This window comes from Schistocerca gregaria, chromosome 2, assembly GCF_023897955.1.
Source record: "Schistocerca gregaria isolate iqSchGreg1 chromosome 2, iqSchGreg1.2, whole genome shotgun sequence".
In the NCBI taxonomy this organism is placed as follows: domain Eukaryota; kingdom Metazoa; phylum Arthropoda; class Insecta; order Orthoptera; family Acrididae; genus Schistocerca; species Schistocerca gregaria.
The window spans coordinates 758,816,546-758,830,781 of record NC_064921.1 but is presented as its reverse complement, the minus strand read 5'-3'; the positions used below and the strand labels follow the sequence as shown (position 1 = coordinate 758,830,781).

Here is a 14,236-nt window from a genome sequence, read left to right as displayed (position 1 = left end):
TACACATACGAGGAATACAAGAGCCATATTCAAGAAACGAGGCGTTACACCACATGCCACTTGCAGCACAGATCATAACATCATCATCCAATGGCCGCAGTTGTGGTACCACATAAGGAAATAACAGTGACAAAGATTTTTTAACTTGTGACGAACACGCGGTGACCAGTAGAATAATGACTGCCTTGGGAAATTTTTTTGTAACTAATCAATATTTTCAATACAGTCATGAGATACACACACTCATAAAAAATTTAAGAACAGCAGCAGTACTGGTTCGACACGACAGACACATTTTCGTATTCGATGCAAACGCGAAATCAACATAATAGAATCACGGATGAAAGAGGACTCTGCCTTCACGATGCTGTACAAGAACGTGGCCTTCATGTCATGAATAGGCCTCTCAACTCACCCACTTTCCAAAATCGCACAGGTGTGGCAACAAATGTAGATATCAGCCTCACAAACTCGAAAGTCAGAGTCCACATTGCCAACTGGAAGACCTGTGAGGGACTTACAAGTGACGTAGTCTCATTTACTTCACAATTACAAACGCACATAATGGCTTAGACGCTAATATCCAGCCAGAGTGATTATACGGTGTACGCAAGGCGAATTGGGAGCTTTTCAAGGCACAATTAAAGATGACAATCGCCACAAGAAAGCGGATTTTATGTTGACGCCTAAGCGGACGAATTGGTGCGAACGTTGCAGACAGCGTAAGACAAGGCGATTCCAACATTTGTTAGGAAGTCAAAATGGTTTAAAATTCCCTCGAGTCCGCCCTATAGTCCTTAAGACGCAGATCAAGGCAGGCGAGTGGCCACTACCAAAGATCCTTAGGAGAAACTGATCGACAAAGAAGGCCAAGCTTCCTGTCGTGTCGAATATTCAAACAACAATATAAAGAACTGCTACAGCAAACAACAGTAGTATCAGAGGTGTACCTAAAGGACCATATGGTAACAGATATTGGTGATTTCCATACAAACTCGCAGCAAACTAGGATCTATCACCCACTGTATTGTCAACACTGAGACAATGCGTCAGCACGATGACAACAGACTGGGAGACTCAGGGCTTTGTTGCCAGACGATACAACGATGGAAGACACTGAGTACCATCAGCATCTTCGCTCTGAATTACTAGAGCAGCAAGAGAATAACAGTGTTTTGATTCTCTTTGTCCAGGAGGAAGTAATGAAGTTAAAGAAGAAGAAAGCACCAGGTCCTGCCAAAATACTGGCACAAGTGCTGCAACAGCTAGTGAACCAAATTATATATGGCATCACAGACAGTTAGTAGGTATGAGCCCCCTGCAATACGGTTTCAGGAAAGGAAAATCCACGGAAGATGCGATAAATCACGCAATGAGTATTGTGAACACCTCAGACGACATGTATGTTATAGGCATAAAGACTTGCGTAGCTAGGCCGTTTCATAATTTGAGGTGGCCTGTTCTATTCAAAAGAGGGAGGTAGACTGTCCTAAATGCCTCCCTAAAAACTACGAAGTTATTGCAAACACAGGCAGTTGCATTTAGTATGCCCTGGAAAGGAAATTGTAAAGGACATCCCATATGGCTGCCCACAGGACTCTGTTTCTCATATAGAGTTCTGGAGTGTCAGGATAGGGCCATTACTGAACCATCTTCAGAGTGTAAAGAACACTAGAGGCTGTATCACTCACGCAGACTATCTGCTAACTATAGTATCTGCCAAAGCAAGGGTTAACTTAGAGGAAAATAGTAGGGTAAGTTTTTGAAAGACTAATTAACTGATGCGTAGGGAACAAACTAATGATAGGAGGTCACAAAACAGTTTATATGTTACTAAAAAGAAAGTTATCAAAAACGAGAAATCCCACAATCAAAGTAAATGACCAACCTGTGAAATAAAAAGCAGTAGATAAGTGCTTTGGAATTAACATCGGCGCAAAGCGAAACTTTCATGCACGTGTGGGAAACGTCTGCCAGAGAGGCATTAATATCTTGAATAAAATAGCAACAATTGGTGAAAGAAGTTTTCAGCTGCCACTAAGTGCATTAAGAACGAACCACAGCGGAATCTTACTTGCTATTGTGGGTTACGGGTCGAGCGTTTGGGATCATAGAGTGAAAAAGATGAGGACAGCACATTCTCTACGGCGAGCGCAGGGTAGTGTACTCCTGCATCTCACAAAAAAAAGAATGAAATAATCGTGTGGCATCGTTGGCCAGGAGCCCCCAACTGGAGAAATTCGGCCGCCGAGTGCAAGACTTATTTCAGACGACGCCACATTGGGCGACTTACGTTCCATTAATGAGGATGTAACGATGAAAGCAAGAGTCAACACCTAGTCCACGAGCGGAGAAAATTTCCAATTCGGCACGGAATCGAACCGGAGCCCGCTCCTTGGTAACCAAGCACGTTACCAGGCAGTTAAGCATGCTCGTGATATTAGGCTTGCTACTGCTAGACCTAGCAGTAAGAAAGAGAGGTGCACAATATTGACTTAGAAACGCGAGTATGATAAGACACAGGAGATACAGGGCACAAGAGCCTTATCGAACAAGGAAATACAAACATGCATTGATACAGAATGGCAAGAAATCTGGGGCAGGGCAGAAACAGTTAGACGAACCTACCAGTTCCTTCCTAACATAAAATAAATAAAAAGAATGAGCCTTCCGATCAAGGCAGCTATACACTTCAAGTTAGTATTATTGTTATTATTATTTTATGTAGGTTTTTTCCCTCTCAAACACATAATGCTTAGTTATTATTAACACATTTGAAATTATGTTAGCCGGCCGATGTGGCCGAGCGGTTCTAGGCGCTTCAGTCTGTAACCGCAAGACCGCTACGGTCGCAGGTTCGAATCCTGCCTCTGGCATGGATGTGAGTGATGTCCTTAGGTTAGTTTGGTTTAAGTAGTTCTAAGTTCTAGGGGATTGACGACCTCAGATGTTAAGTCCCATAGTGCTCAGAGCCATTTGAACCATTTGACAAGCTTTGTCCAGTACTTCATAAATATCACGTCAATAAATTAAGGATATTCCTACCGTAAACACCTCGCTTATAGATCGGCGCCAAGAATCATAGTTGATTCCAAAACATACTTTTACCTATGGTACAGAGTACGAATTCCAGGCTGGAGTGGTTTCCCTCGACAGTCACGGCTGGCCGCTAGGGGTCTCTCGTGTCGTCTGCGCCAGCCTGCCACGCTGGATTATCCTAGGCCGCTTCTTACTGGGTCTGACCTGCAGCCACAGTGAGCTGCCAGATCGGAGTGCGGCGACGATGGTGAGAGAAAGGAAGAGAAGGCGAGAAAGGAGAAGGCGAGGCGAGACTCACCACGTTGATGTCGACCGCCTTCTGCCAGCCGTCCTCCTGCAGGATGCCCGCGTTGTTCACCAAGATGTCCAGCCGGCCGAACGTCGACTTGGCAGCTTTGAAGGCCTCTGCAACACAAGAGGAGTAGCAGGCGCGTGTTGTGCCCCGTCCGTGAGCTCTGCCGCGGCTTAAAAGCCGTCTGCAGACGGACCGTGCGGTCGAACGTTAACGTTGAGCGTGCCAAGTTCAACGTGCTGCTGAACGCTCAGGAACGATGCGACTTGTGCATACGGTACGTGGGGCCCCAACGTGGTATACGCGATCGCAACGCACTCCAGCGGCAGTTGAAGGATGTTTCTAGTTCGTAAATCACACTGTTTACTCAACGGGCGCGCGTAAAATTCCTCGAAAAGGAAAGTACCATGTCCAATCAATAAAGACACAGGCTTATAAAAGTTCCATTACAAACAGCGCGGTACATATTTGGAATACTTCTCCGCATAAGATAAACATTATTTCATCACTCCCACATTTTAGTAAAACCCCAAGGTCAGTCTTATTTGATCACTGTTCCTACCCAGTAGCAGAATCATTGTAACATGTGAATTAGGTAAGCCAATCGAACAAAGTAAAAAAAAGATGAACTTATATTTCCATAACATCAAATATTAGAGCATATACTTATATTAAACTAATAATAAAGTATCAGAACCTAATAAATACGCAAATTTTAAGGGAAAAACTCATTGGAAGTGTTTTCTTTTATTGTTCTCATTTTGATCGACTGTTTGTTGCATTTGTTCGGTGCGGATGTCCCATGACACCCGTTCAAGTTCGGTGCTGAGCCCTTGGCTCAGTTTTTTATTACAGAGGGCCGCTAAGCCTCTGACCGAACACGCTGAGCTACCGTGCCGGTATGTGTTTGGACGCGAACCACCACCCTCATACGAAACTCTTTACCAGACAGCGACGCTACTCATTACGCTAAACTAACATTTGACTGGTCGCACGTAAACATATTGTGTTACCCCTCGCTAAAAACGTTAATCGTAGATAGTTATGTTACTAACTGAAATTTAATTATAACAAATTGCACCAAGAACAATGCGTTTTGCGTGGATCTTGAGTGTGTCACTGTCTTCAAATAGCCTACTCTCATAATACGCAATTTAGAATAATTCTTTTGCCACGAATATGATGTTTCTCATTATTTTATTGGAAGGAATCACACAAGTAACAACGAATTTTCCAGTGATTTTCAATTTGCTGGTGCTCAGAAACGGCATATATATATATATATATATATATATATATATATATATATATATATATATATATATAGGGTGATTCAAAAAGAATACCACAGCTTTAAAAATGTGTATTTAATGAAAGAAACATAATATAACCTTCTGTTATACATCATTACAAAGAGTATGTAAAAAGGTTTTTTTTCACTCAAAAACAAGTTCAGAGATGTTCAATATGGCCCCCTCCAGACACTCGAGCAATATCAACCCGATACTCCAACTCGTTCCACACTCTCTGTAGCATATCAGGCGTAACAGTTTGGATAGCTGCTGTTATTTCTCGTTTCAAATCATCAATGGTGGCTGGGAGAGGTGGCCGAAACACCATATCCTTAACATACCCCCATAAGAAAAAATCGCAGGGGGTAAGATCAGGGCTTCTTGGAGGCCAGTGATGAAGTGCTCTGTCACGGGCTGCCTCGCGGCCGATCCATCGCCTCGGGTAGTTGACGTTCACGTAGTTACGGACAGATAAGTGCCAATGTGGTGGCGCTCCATCCTGCTGAAATATGAATTGTTGTGCTTCTTGTTCGAGCTGAGGGAACAGCCAGTTCTCTAACATCTCCAGATACTGTAGTCCAGTTACAGTAGCACCTTCGAAGAAAAAGGGACCAAAAACTTTATTGGTCAACAGCGCCTCAAGCGAACAAATGTACAACTAAATGAAACTTTATAGCTCCCTTAATTCGCCGACAGATAGTGCTTAACTCTGCCTTTTGTCGTTGCAGAAATTTAAATTCCTAAAGTTGTGGTATTCTTTTTGAATCACCCTGTATATATACTTGAAATGAATGCCAATATGGCGCCTCACATCTCTGTGCTGAAGGGCGACGGCGTGCGTGTGACGTAGGTGGCGTTTGGCCATCTCATTGGTCAACGCTCAGACGCACGCTCAGAATATCTGACATGCTCGATATTGCTCTGCACGTTCGGAAAGACTCCCGACCGTGCTATCCCACGCTATGACGTCAGAAACTCGGCACGCTCAACGCTCAACGTTCGGATGCACGGTCCGTGTGCCGACGGCTTTAGGCCCGTCTCCCTGCTACATTATCTAACTACCTATATAGAAACTACAACAAAACGCAACGCGTTGCAAAAACGGAATTGAATATCTTAACGAATTTCAGTCACTTGGTGCCCTTCTTCAGAAGATTATATCCATCGCATCACTTGCGAGTGTCAGTTGACACTGACAAATAATGGGATAGGTACAACCTTCTGAAGAAGGGCATCATCATGTGCCTGAAACCAGCGAAGAAAATAAATTTCTTTCATACAGCTGGTTGCTGATTATTTCGATATACCGGGTGATCAAAAAGTCAGTATAAATTTGAAAACTTAATAAACCACGGAATAATGCAGATAGAGAGGTAAAAATTGACACGTGTGCTTGGAACGACATGGGGTTTTATTAGAACCACCCCATATTGCTAGGCGCGCGAAAGATCTTCGTCATCTGATGCCACTTGGGACATGAGAGGAAGGCTCATCCAGTCCAAACTTGTGAGCTGCTAAGAAAGTGCACTAGGCTAGGCTAGACCATGCTAGGCTGCAGTAGACTAGCAGAGATACACTTACCTTCCAGCGATTCGGAGCTAGTAACGTCAGCCTTGACAAAGATGGCGGTTCCCTCACCAAATTCCTTCCTCAGTTCGGCAGCAAACTTCTCCCCATTCTTCTCATCAATGTCCGATGCGACCACCTGAAAATCAACCGTCCAGTGGGAATGTGAACAGGTGAGTCGTAACATTACTGACATTGACGGTCACTATCGTCATTGCCGTTTCTTGTCCTGTAGATGAACCAACAGTACCTTCAACAATTTTAACTAATCAAGTCGACACCATCGAAGTTAAATGTCAGTTGAAGCACATATTTTACTGTCACAGCACACTTTAATGACGGCCAGTTCCATTAATGTTACGAATCAGGTCGTCAATGCTAACGACGTCAAGAAGTCTAACTTGAATACAGGATTGAGGTTCCTCTTTGATTAGAGCAGTAGCTGTAGGAATCTCACCCACTGAATTATCAGCCACAACTGGATGTGGCACCGTCGACTGAGCCTTTCTAGTTAGAAAGGTTTTTTCAAAATATCAAAACGTAGAGCAGTCACATACGCAATAGAAACACAAATCCTCAGTGCACAGTGCCAGACACTGCACTTTACTGATGTTTAATAACAATGCCAACAGAAACGAGCAACAACCACCTGAGAAAAGAACTGGTGAAGCATTGCTGAGACAATACTGTTCTTGTTGGCTGTATATCATGGCTTAAGGTATGCAAGTACGTGCAGTGCGGGAGACCTGCTCCCGCACCGTCTGTACCAGTGGTAGTCAACCACATCCCTACCACCCATTAGTCAACGCTCCAGCTTTCAAGGTGGACGGTAAGCAGAAGGGGTCTTGAAAACATTTTCATTAAGTTTCCAAAAAATTTTGAAAAAGTTTTTTGTAAGTAATTATTATTATATAGATTAACTTTCTGTAACTCTTTTTTGTAAATTTTATAAAGTAATGTTATTTCCCTATTTTCTAAATCTCCATCCCTGTGGAACCGATGGGCAGTTAGAAAATTTAACCGCTAATAGAGATACAAAAGTCGGCGGTAGGCAGAAAAGGTTGACAACCCCTGTCCTATAATGTGGTCATCACCAGACATCTTTGTGTTGCGGAGTAGCGCCAACCCTAAACTGCAAATATTTTTGTGAAGTGGTGTGTCTGCCATTTCTATGAAGTAATACAAGAGGAAGGAAATTATGGTAACAGCAATAAATTAAAAACTTAACAACTCATTCATAGCATACAATAAAAATGTGCAATAAAAATAGAAAGTAGCTCATCCACACTACCTGTGCCTACATAATATGCCTTTAGCTGTTTTTGGCCTAGAAAGCGGACAAATCAAAGTGGAAAACAGAATTCTCCAACCCCAGTTTTCACCCTTTAGCAGCCGGCCGCGGTGGTCTAGCGGTTCTAGGCGCTCAGTCCGGTGCCGCGTGACTGCTACGGTCGCAGGTTCGAATCCTGCCTCGGGCATGGATGTGTGTGATGTCCTTAGGTTAGTTAGGTTTAAGTAGTTCTAAGTTCTAGGGGACTGATGACCATAGATGTTAAGTCCCATAGTGCTCAGAGCCATTTGAACCATTTGAACCCTTTAGCAATGACGGTTTATGATGCCCAAATAGTGTTACAGTTTCAGATTACCACATGATTTTTGAGCAGAGTTTCAAAAAATTAGAATCAGCAGGAAAATACTTGTGATTTTTTGTAGTATTCAATCACTTTCGAGAAAAGCAGTGAATGGTGGGAAGGCTAAATTTTTCTTTGTTTGCTTATTTAATTTAATATTTTGATTCTACGAGGTGCGGCAATAAAGTAATGAAACGGATTTTCTTTGCAAGATGTGGCAACCCTGCAGGCTTGTTAGGCACAATATCTTTGACCTTGGTCTATAAGCTGCTTCTAGTCCAAGTGGCACATCGGTGCAACTGCTGAGTCGTGAGTTTTGCTGTAATAAGTTAACACGTGTTTGGGTCTCTCGTCACGGAAATGGAACCGCATAATATTGCGCAACGGTATGCCATTTCTTTTTGCCTTAAATTAGATGAAAACGCGACGACAACTTATGGTAAGCTTCAGAAGGCTTTTGGAGAAGAGGTTATGTTAAGAGATCAAGTTTTTCGTTGGCATAAAATGTTTAGTCAAGGCAGAACGAATGTTGAAGATGAAGACTGTAGTGGGCGACCATCAAGCTTGTGTGCTTTTTTTATTCCAAGGGAATTGTTCATAAAGAGTGGGTGCCTCCTGGACAAACAGTTAACCAATATTACTACAAAGAAATTTTAGAACGACTTCGTAAAATAGTTCTTCGTGTCCGTGCCAGTATTGCTGATAATTGGATTCTGCATCACGATAATGCGCCATCCCATACTGCTCTGTCAGTACAGCAATTTTTAACCTCAAAACAACTTTCAGTACTACCACAGCCACCTTATTCACCAGATATCGCTCCGTGCGACTTTTTTCTATTTCCAAGAGTCAAAACGGCGGTCAAGGGACACCATTTTCAAGCAACACAAGATGTCGAAAAAGCTGTGACGATGAGTTCTAGAAATGTTACCATCAATGGCAGAAGCGCTAGAAAAAGTGTGCGCAATCAGAATGGAACTACTTTGAAGGAGACAACACTAAACTTGACTAAAACGGTAAGCAATATTTCTTTTTCACATTAGTCTCATTACTTCATTGTCGCATCTCATATGTACCTTGAAACTGTGCGAGTCAAAAATTTTCAATCTTCGATTTCTGTGTTTATTAAAGGAAATAATGGGAATAAAAAATCGAAAATCGGTTATTTCGGAAATCTGTTACTTTGAGCGGTTTTTGCAGTTAGTTTATACTGCTGTGAAATGAAAAGAAAACGATATAATCGCAAAGCGGTTGTTTCCGTCATAGCCACCAGTCCTAGGGTGAACGACGGCTGCGAAGATGTGTACGGGCGAACAGTCGTGCAACTGTTGAGTAACTGACCGCCCAGGTGAACCGAGGGGCGACCATCAGTGTCTCCTCAGCGACCGTTCACCGCACGTTGCTGACAATGATGGAATGATCATATAAAGTTGATCGTCGGTAAAGCAGATACCAGACTGAGATTCATTGGAAGAATCCTAAGGAACTGCAATCCGACAACAAAGGAAGTAGGTTACAATACGCTTGTTCGCCCACTGCTTGAATACTGCTCAGCAGTGTGGGATCCGCACCAGATAGGGTTGATAGAAGAGATAGAGAAGATCCAACGGAGAGCAGCGCGCTTCGTTACAGGATCATTTAGTAATCGCGAAAGCGTTACGGAGATGATAGATAAACTCCAGTGGAAGACTCTGCAGGAGAGACGCTCAGTAGCTCGGTACGGGCTTTTGTTAAAGTTTCGAGAACATACCTTCACCGAGGTGTCAAGCAGTATATTGCTCCCTCCTACGTATATCTCGCGAAGAGACCATGAGGATAAAATCAGAGAGATTAGAGCCTACACAGAAGCATACCGACAATCCTTCTTTCCACGTACAATACGAGACTGGAATAGAAGGGAGAACCGATAGAGGTACTCAGGGTACCCTCCGCCACACACCGACAGGTGGCAAGCGGAGTATGGCTGTAGATGTAGATGTAGATGTAGGCAAGGGAACCTCCCCATCGCACCCACCTCAGATTTAGTTATAAGTTGGCACAGTGGATAGGCCTTGAAAAACTGAACACAGATCAATCGAGAAAACAGGAAGAAGTTGTGTGGAACTATGAAAAAATAAGCAAAATATACAAACTGAGTAGGCCATGCGTAAGATAGGCAACATCAAGGATAGCCTGAGCTCAGGAGTGCCTTGGTCAGGTGGTTAGCGTGAGCAGCTGCGGAACGAGAGGTCCGTGGTTCAAGTATTCCCTCGAGTAAAAAATATAATTTTTTATATTTTCATCACTTTTTTGAGAGCGATTATCACATACACAAGAAAACCTAAATTGGGCAAGGTTGAAGAATCTTTTTACCCATTCGCCAAGTGTACAAGTTAGATGGGTCGACAACATATTCCTGTCATGTGACGCACATGCCGTCACCAGTGTCGTATAGAATATATCAGACGTGTTTTCCTGTGGAGGAATCAGATGACCTATGACCTTGCGACCAAATGTTTTCGGTTCCCATTGGAGAGGCACGTCATTTCGTCTACTAATCGCACGGTTTTGCGGTGCGGTCGCAAAACACAGACACTAATTACAGTGAACAGAGACGTCAATCAACGAACGGACACATCATAACTTCGCGAAAATAAAGAAAGTACACTTTTCACTCGAGGGAAGACTCGAACCAAGGACCTCTCGTTCCACAACTGCTCACGCTAACCACGGGACCACGGCGCTCCTGAGTTCACACTCTCCTTGATGTTGCCTATCTTGCGCATGGACTACTTAGTTTGTGTATTTTGCTTTTTTTCATAGTTCCACACAACTTCTTCCTGTTTTCTCGATTGATCTGTGTTCAGTTTTTCAAGGCCTATCCACTGTGCCAACTTATAACTAAATCTGAGGGGGGGTGCGATGGGGAGGTTCCCTTGCGAGTATGGATCTCCGCATCAGGCGTCTGCTTCACGCTCCCTTGCTGACTGCTGTTCATCGGAATTTGCACGCCAGTACCGCAGGACTGGACATACACTGAGTGGCGACAGGTGGCCTTTTCAGATGAATCACGTTTTGTGTTCCATCGGCGTGGAACGTCTGAAAGCAAACACTCTGCAGCAATCGTCAGATGGGTCCAGGCTGGAGAAGGGAGCGTTATGATCTGCGGAACGTTTTCGTGGCATTTCCTGGGTGAACTTGTCGTTCTGGAAGGCACAGCGGGTCGACACAAGTAAAAAATCTATCCTTGGGGACCATGTCCGCCATTAGATGGAGTTTGTTCTTCCTCGGTACGATGGTATCTTCCACCAGGACAATTCAATGTGTCACACAACACGCAGTGTACGTGCGCAGTTCGAAGAGCACCAGGATAAGTTTACAGCACCCCCTGGCCACCAAAGTCACCGGATTTAAGCCCACTCGAGAATCTGTGGGATCATTTCGATTGCGCTGTTGACGCCATTAGTTCTCAGCCGAGGAACGTAGCGCAGCTGACGGCGGCACTGGAATCGACAAGGTTCCAAATCCCATTTGGTTTCCTCCAGAACCACACTGACTCTCTTCCTACTTGTCTCACAGCGGTGCGCGCTGCAAAAGGTGGTTATTCAGGCCTTTGATAGGTACTCACATTAATGTGGCAGAACAGTGTATTTGCCATAAGTCATGAAGTGACGTACCCGCCCCTCGAAGCCGTGTAGACCCAAGAACTTTATTCCCATGGCTACCCTGTAAAATCTAGACATGTGGTCCTACTACCGAGAAAAGTTTGCTATCGGCTCACCATGGATAGGATCCGCTTAACTAAGTGCGTCTGTATGCGAAAAGGGCATCTGCAGTCTGATTTCAATTCATCTTTGTGAGCGAGCTCTGAGTGTCAGCACACTCTCACTTCCTTCCCCCAGAAGCGGCTACTGGGCACAATTGTCCTCCCAAGCAATCGAGACTCAAGTCTCGCCAGATGTGTGCTATGCTTTTCCTTCCTCGACCACGCCACTGACGTTTGGCATCTGCATGTACGAAATTCGTAATAAAGCCTCAGTAGCACACGTTTGGCTGTTTAGTAACGAATCAGAATATCGATATCAGTCACAAGGCAGACGCGTCCGGAGCGATCCATCCTGGAACTGAAGAAAACATCACGTGACACTGTGCCTGCGTCTTAAAAGCTCTTCACCGTAGACACACACTCGATAGAGAGAGAGAGACTGAAAAAAATTAGGGTTTGAGTGCTGCATCGCTGTGGTTGGAAGGGGAGGAGTAGAATTGCAGCCCTGACGACACTGACCTTGGCTCCCGCTGCGATCAGTGCTCTGCAGAAGGCCCGCCCCAGGCCTCCAGCCGCTCCAGTCACCAGGCAGACGCGTCCGGAGGGATCCATCCTGGAACTGAAGAACAAATCACGTGACTGTGTGTCTGCGTCTTAAAAGCTCTTCACCACAGACACACACTCGATAGAGAGAGAGAGAGAGAGAGAGAGAGAGAGAGAGAGAGAAGGAGGGAGGGAGAGAGAGGGGGGAGAGAGAGAGGGAGGGAGGGAGGGAGGGAGAGAGAGAGACTAAAAAACCTCTTCCATAACTACATCGCAGTAAATTTTATATACTGAATTAATCATCAACAACGGACGATACCTTGCAAGCAGTAGACACACGTGAACAGGTAGGTCCTGCCTTCCTAGACTGCTGAAAGGCATTCAGGATGGTACCACGTCGAGCACTGATAATTCGCCGGCTGTAGACGAGGCATATTATTCTGACTGCCTTTGGGGAGGTGTAGGAGACATCTTTACTGGAAGTGCACAGAGTTCATTTCGGATTAACTGTTGAGGAATCTTCCATATAACACATAACGAAGGATTAGTTCTTTTTGTTGGTGTTACAAGATGTTGTCAGTACCAATAGACAAAAACAACCGAGAAAATTGTGATTATTGAGTTTAGAACATTGTTGATTAGTTGTCTACATACGTTCTCTCTCTCAATTTTAAGAAAACGTGGCCTGTTTAATTCTGGTAAGAAAACGGAACTACAGCGCTGACAAATTTTAACGAAGAGCAGAAGTGTGCATACTCATGAGAACGAAAACACTTTTAGAAAAAAATATATAGTTCATATCTTCTTAAGCAACTCTATTCAGCCACTTTTGTATTTTGTGTTACTGCATGCCTTGGAGAGTGACACAGCTAACATATTTGGTTTAGTTTTATTCAGTAATGGCGTACGGAATTCCATTCTGGGATCAGTAACCTTCAAGAAGACTGGGACAGGAAATTAGCTCCTGTCACATATGCCTCACCAAATTACCAGGACGAGGAAATCAAAGGAATTGGAGAGGTTTAACGGCAATTCTTCAACATTCGTGACTGGAGCAGTGAAACTGTTACAGTCAGTGTTACTAGAAATACATTTCGCTACAAACTTTGGGGTGGTTTGCGGAGTATAGATGTAGATGTAGGAGCAGCCTTATAATATCCGAGAAGTAGCATGCGATTAACTTCACTGCCACCCACGCATGTTTTTGAGTACCACTCACTAAGTCTTGCAGGTGGCTTGTCGCGGTTCGCGCGGCTGCCCCCCGTTGGAGGTTCGAGTTCTCCCTGAGGCATGTGTGTGTGTGTGTGTGTGTGTGTGTGTTCTCCGTAGCGTACGTTAGTTTAAGTTAGATTAAGCATTGCGTAAGCCTAGAGACCGATGACCACAGCACTTTGGTCCCATAGTCCTTACCACAAATTTCCAGTTTTTGGCTTTCGTCGTAGATCTCCCTTATCTGTGGACCTGTGAACACGCCTTTGTCTCTCTCGTACAATTCATTTCCAGCCAATTGACGACTCTTTGTCTGGATTCTTTACAGAATCGGCTTTGTAAGAAATGGTGGAAAGATGACTTCGTCACTCTCAGCCATCGGATGTTTTCTATTTCTTGGGTGTATTCCCCCTGTAATCAACCATTTATTCCTCCTTACTAGTGGTGATCAACGGCATCAGGCGTTCTGCGAGTCGAGGCGTGCAATGTCAGAAGTTTGAACGTGATAGGGAAGTTAAAAAGTCTGAAAAGGGAAATATTTAGGCTTAATCTAGATGTAGTGGGGGACAGTGAAGTAAATGGAAGGAAGACAAGGATTTATGGTCAGATAAGCATAGGGTAATATCAGTAGCAGCATAAAATGGTATAACAGAAGTAAGATTAGTTACGAATAGGAAGATAGAGCACAGTGTTACTGTGAACAGTTCAGCGAGAGGATTGTTCTCTCAGCAGACCAACACCGACAACAGTAGCTCAGGTATACGTACCGACGTCGCAAACAGAGTTTGAAGGGATGGAGAAAATACATGAGGTTACTGGACGGGTAATTCAGTTCGTAAAAGCAGACGACAATCCAACAGTCATAGGGGATGGATCGCTGTTTTAGGGAAAAGAATAGAGGAACGACTTACAGGAGAAT

At 44.1% G+C, this 14,236-nt stretch overlaps 1 protein-coding gene across 1 annotated transcript in view; it reads right to left on the bottom strand.

The window, feature by feature from the left end:
• LOC126334964 (15-hydroxyprostaglandin dehydrogenase [NAD(+)]-like) overlaps positions 1–14,236 on the bottom strand; it is a 61,484-nt gene that overhangs the window by 33,064 nt on the left and 14,184 nt on the right. Inside the window, exons 2-4 of the mRNA XM_049997736.1 lie at positions 12,085–12,184; positions 6,205–6,328; positions 3,338–3,444 (exon numbers count right to left, since the gene is read on the bottom strand). Of these exons, the coding sequence (XP_049853693.1) occupies positions 3,338–3,444; positions 6,205–6,328; positions 12,085–12,177 (324 nt within the window). The 5' untranslated portion in view covers positions 12,178–12,184. The remainder of the gene's footprint in view (positions 1–3,337; positions 3,445–6,204; positions 6,329–12,084; positions 12,185–14,236) is intronic.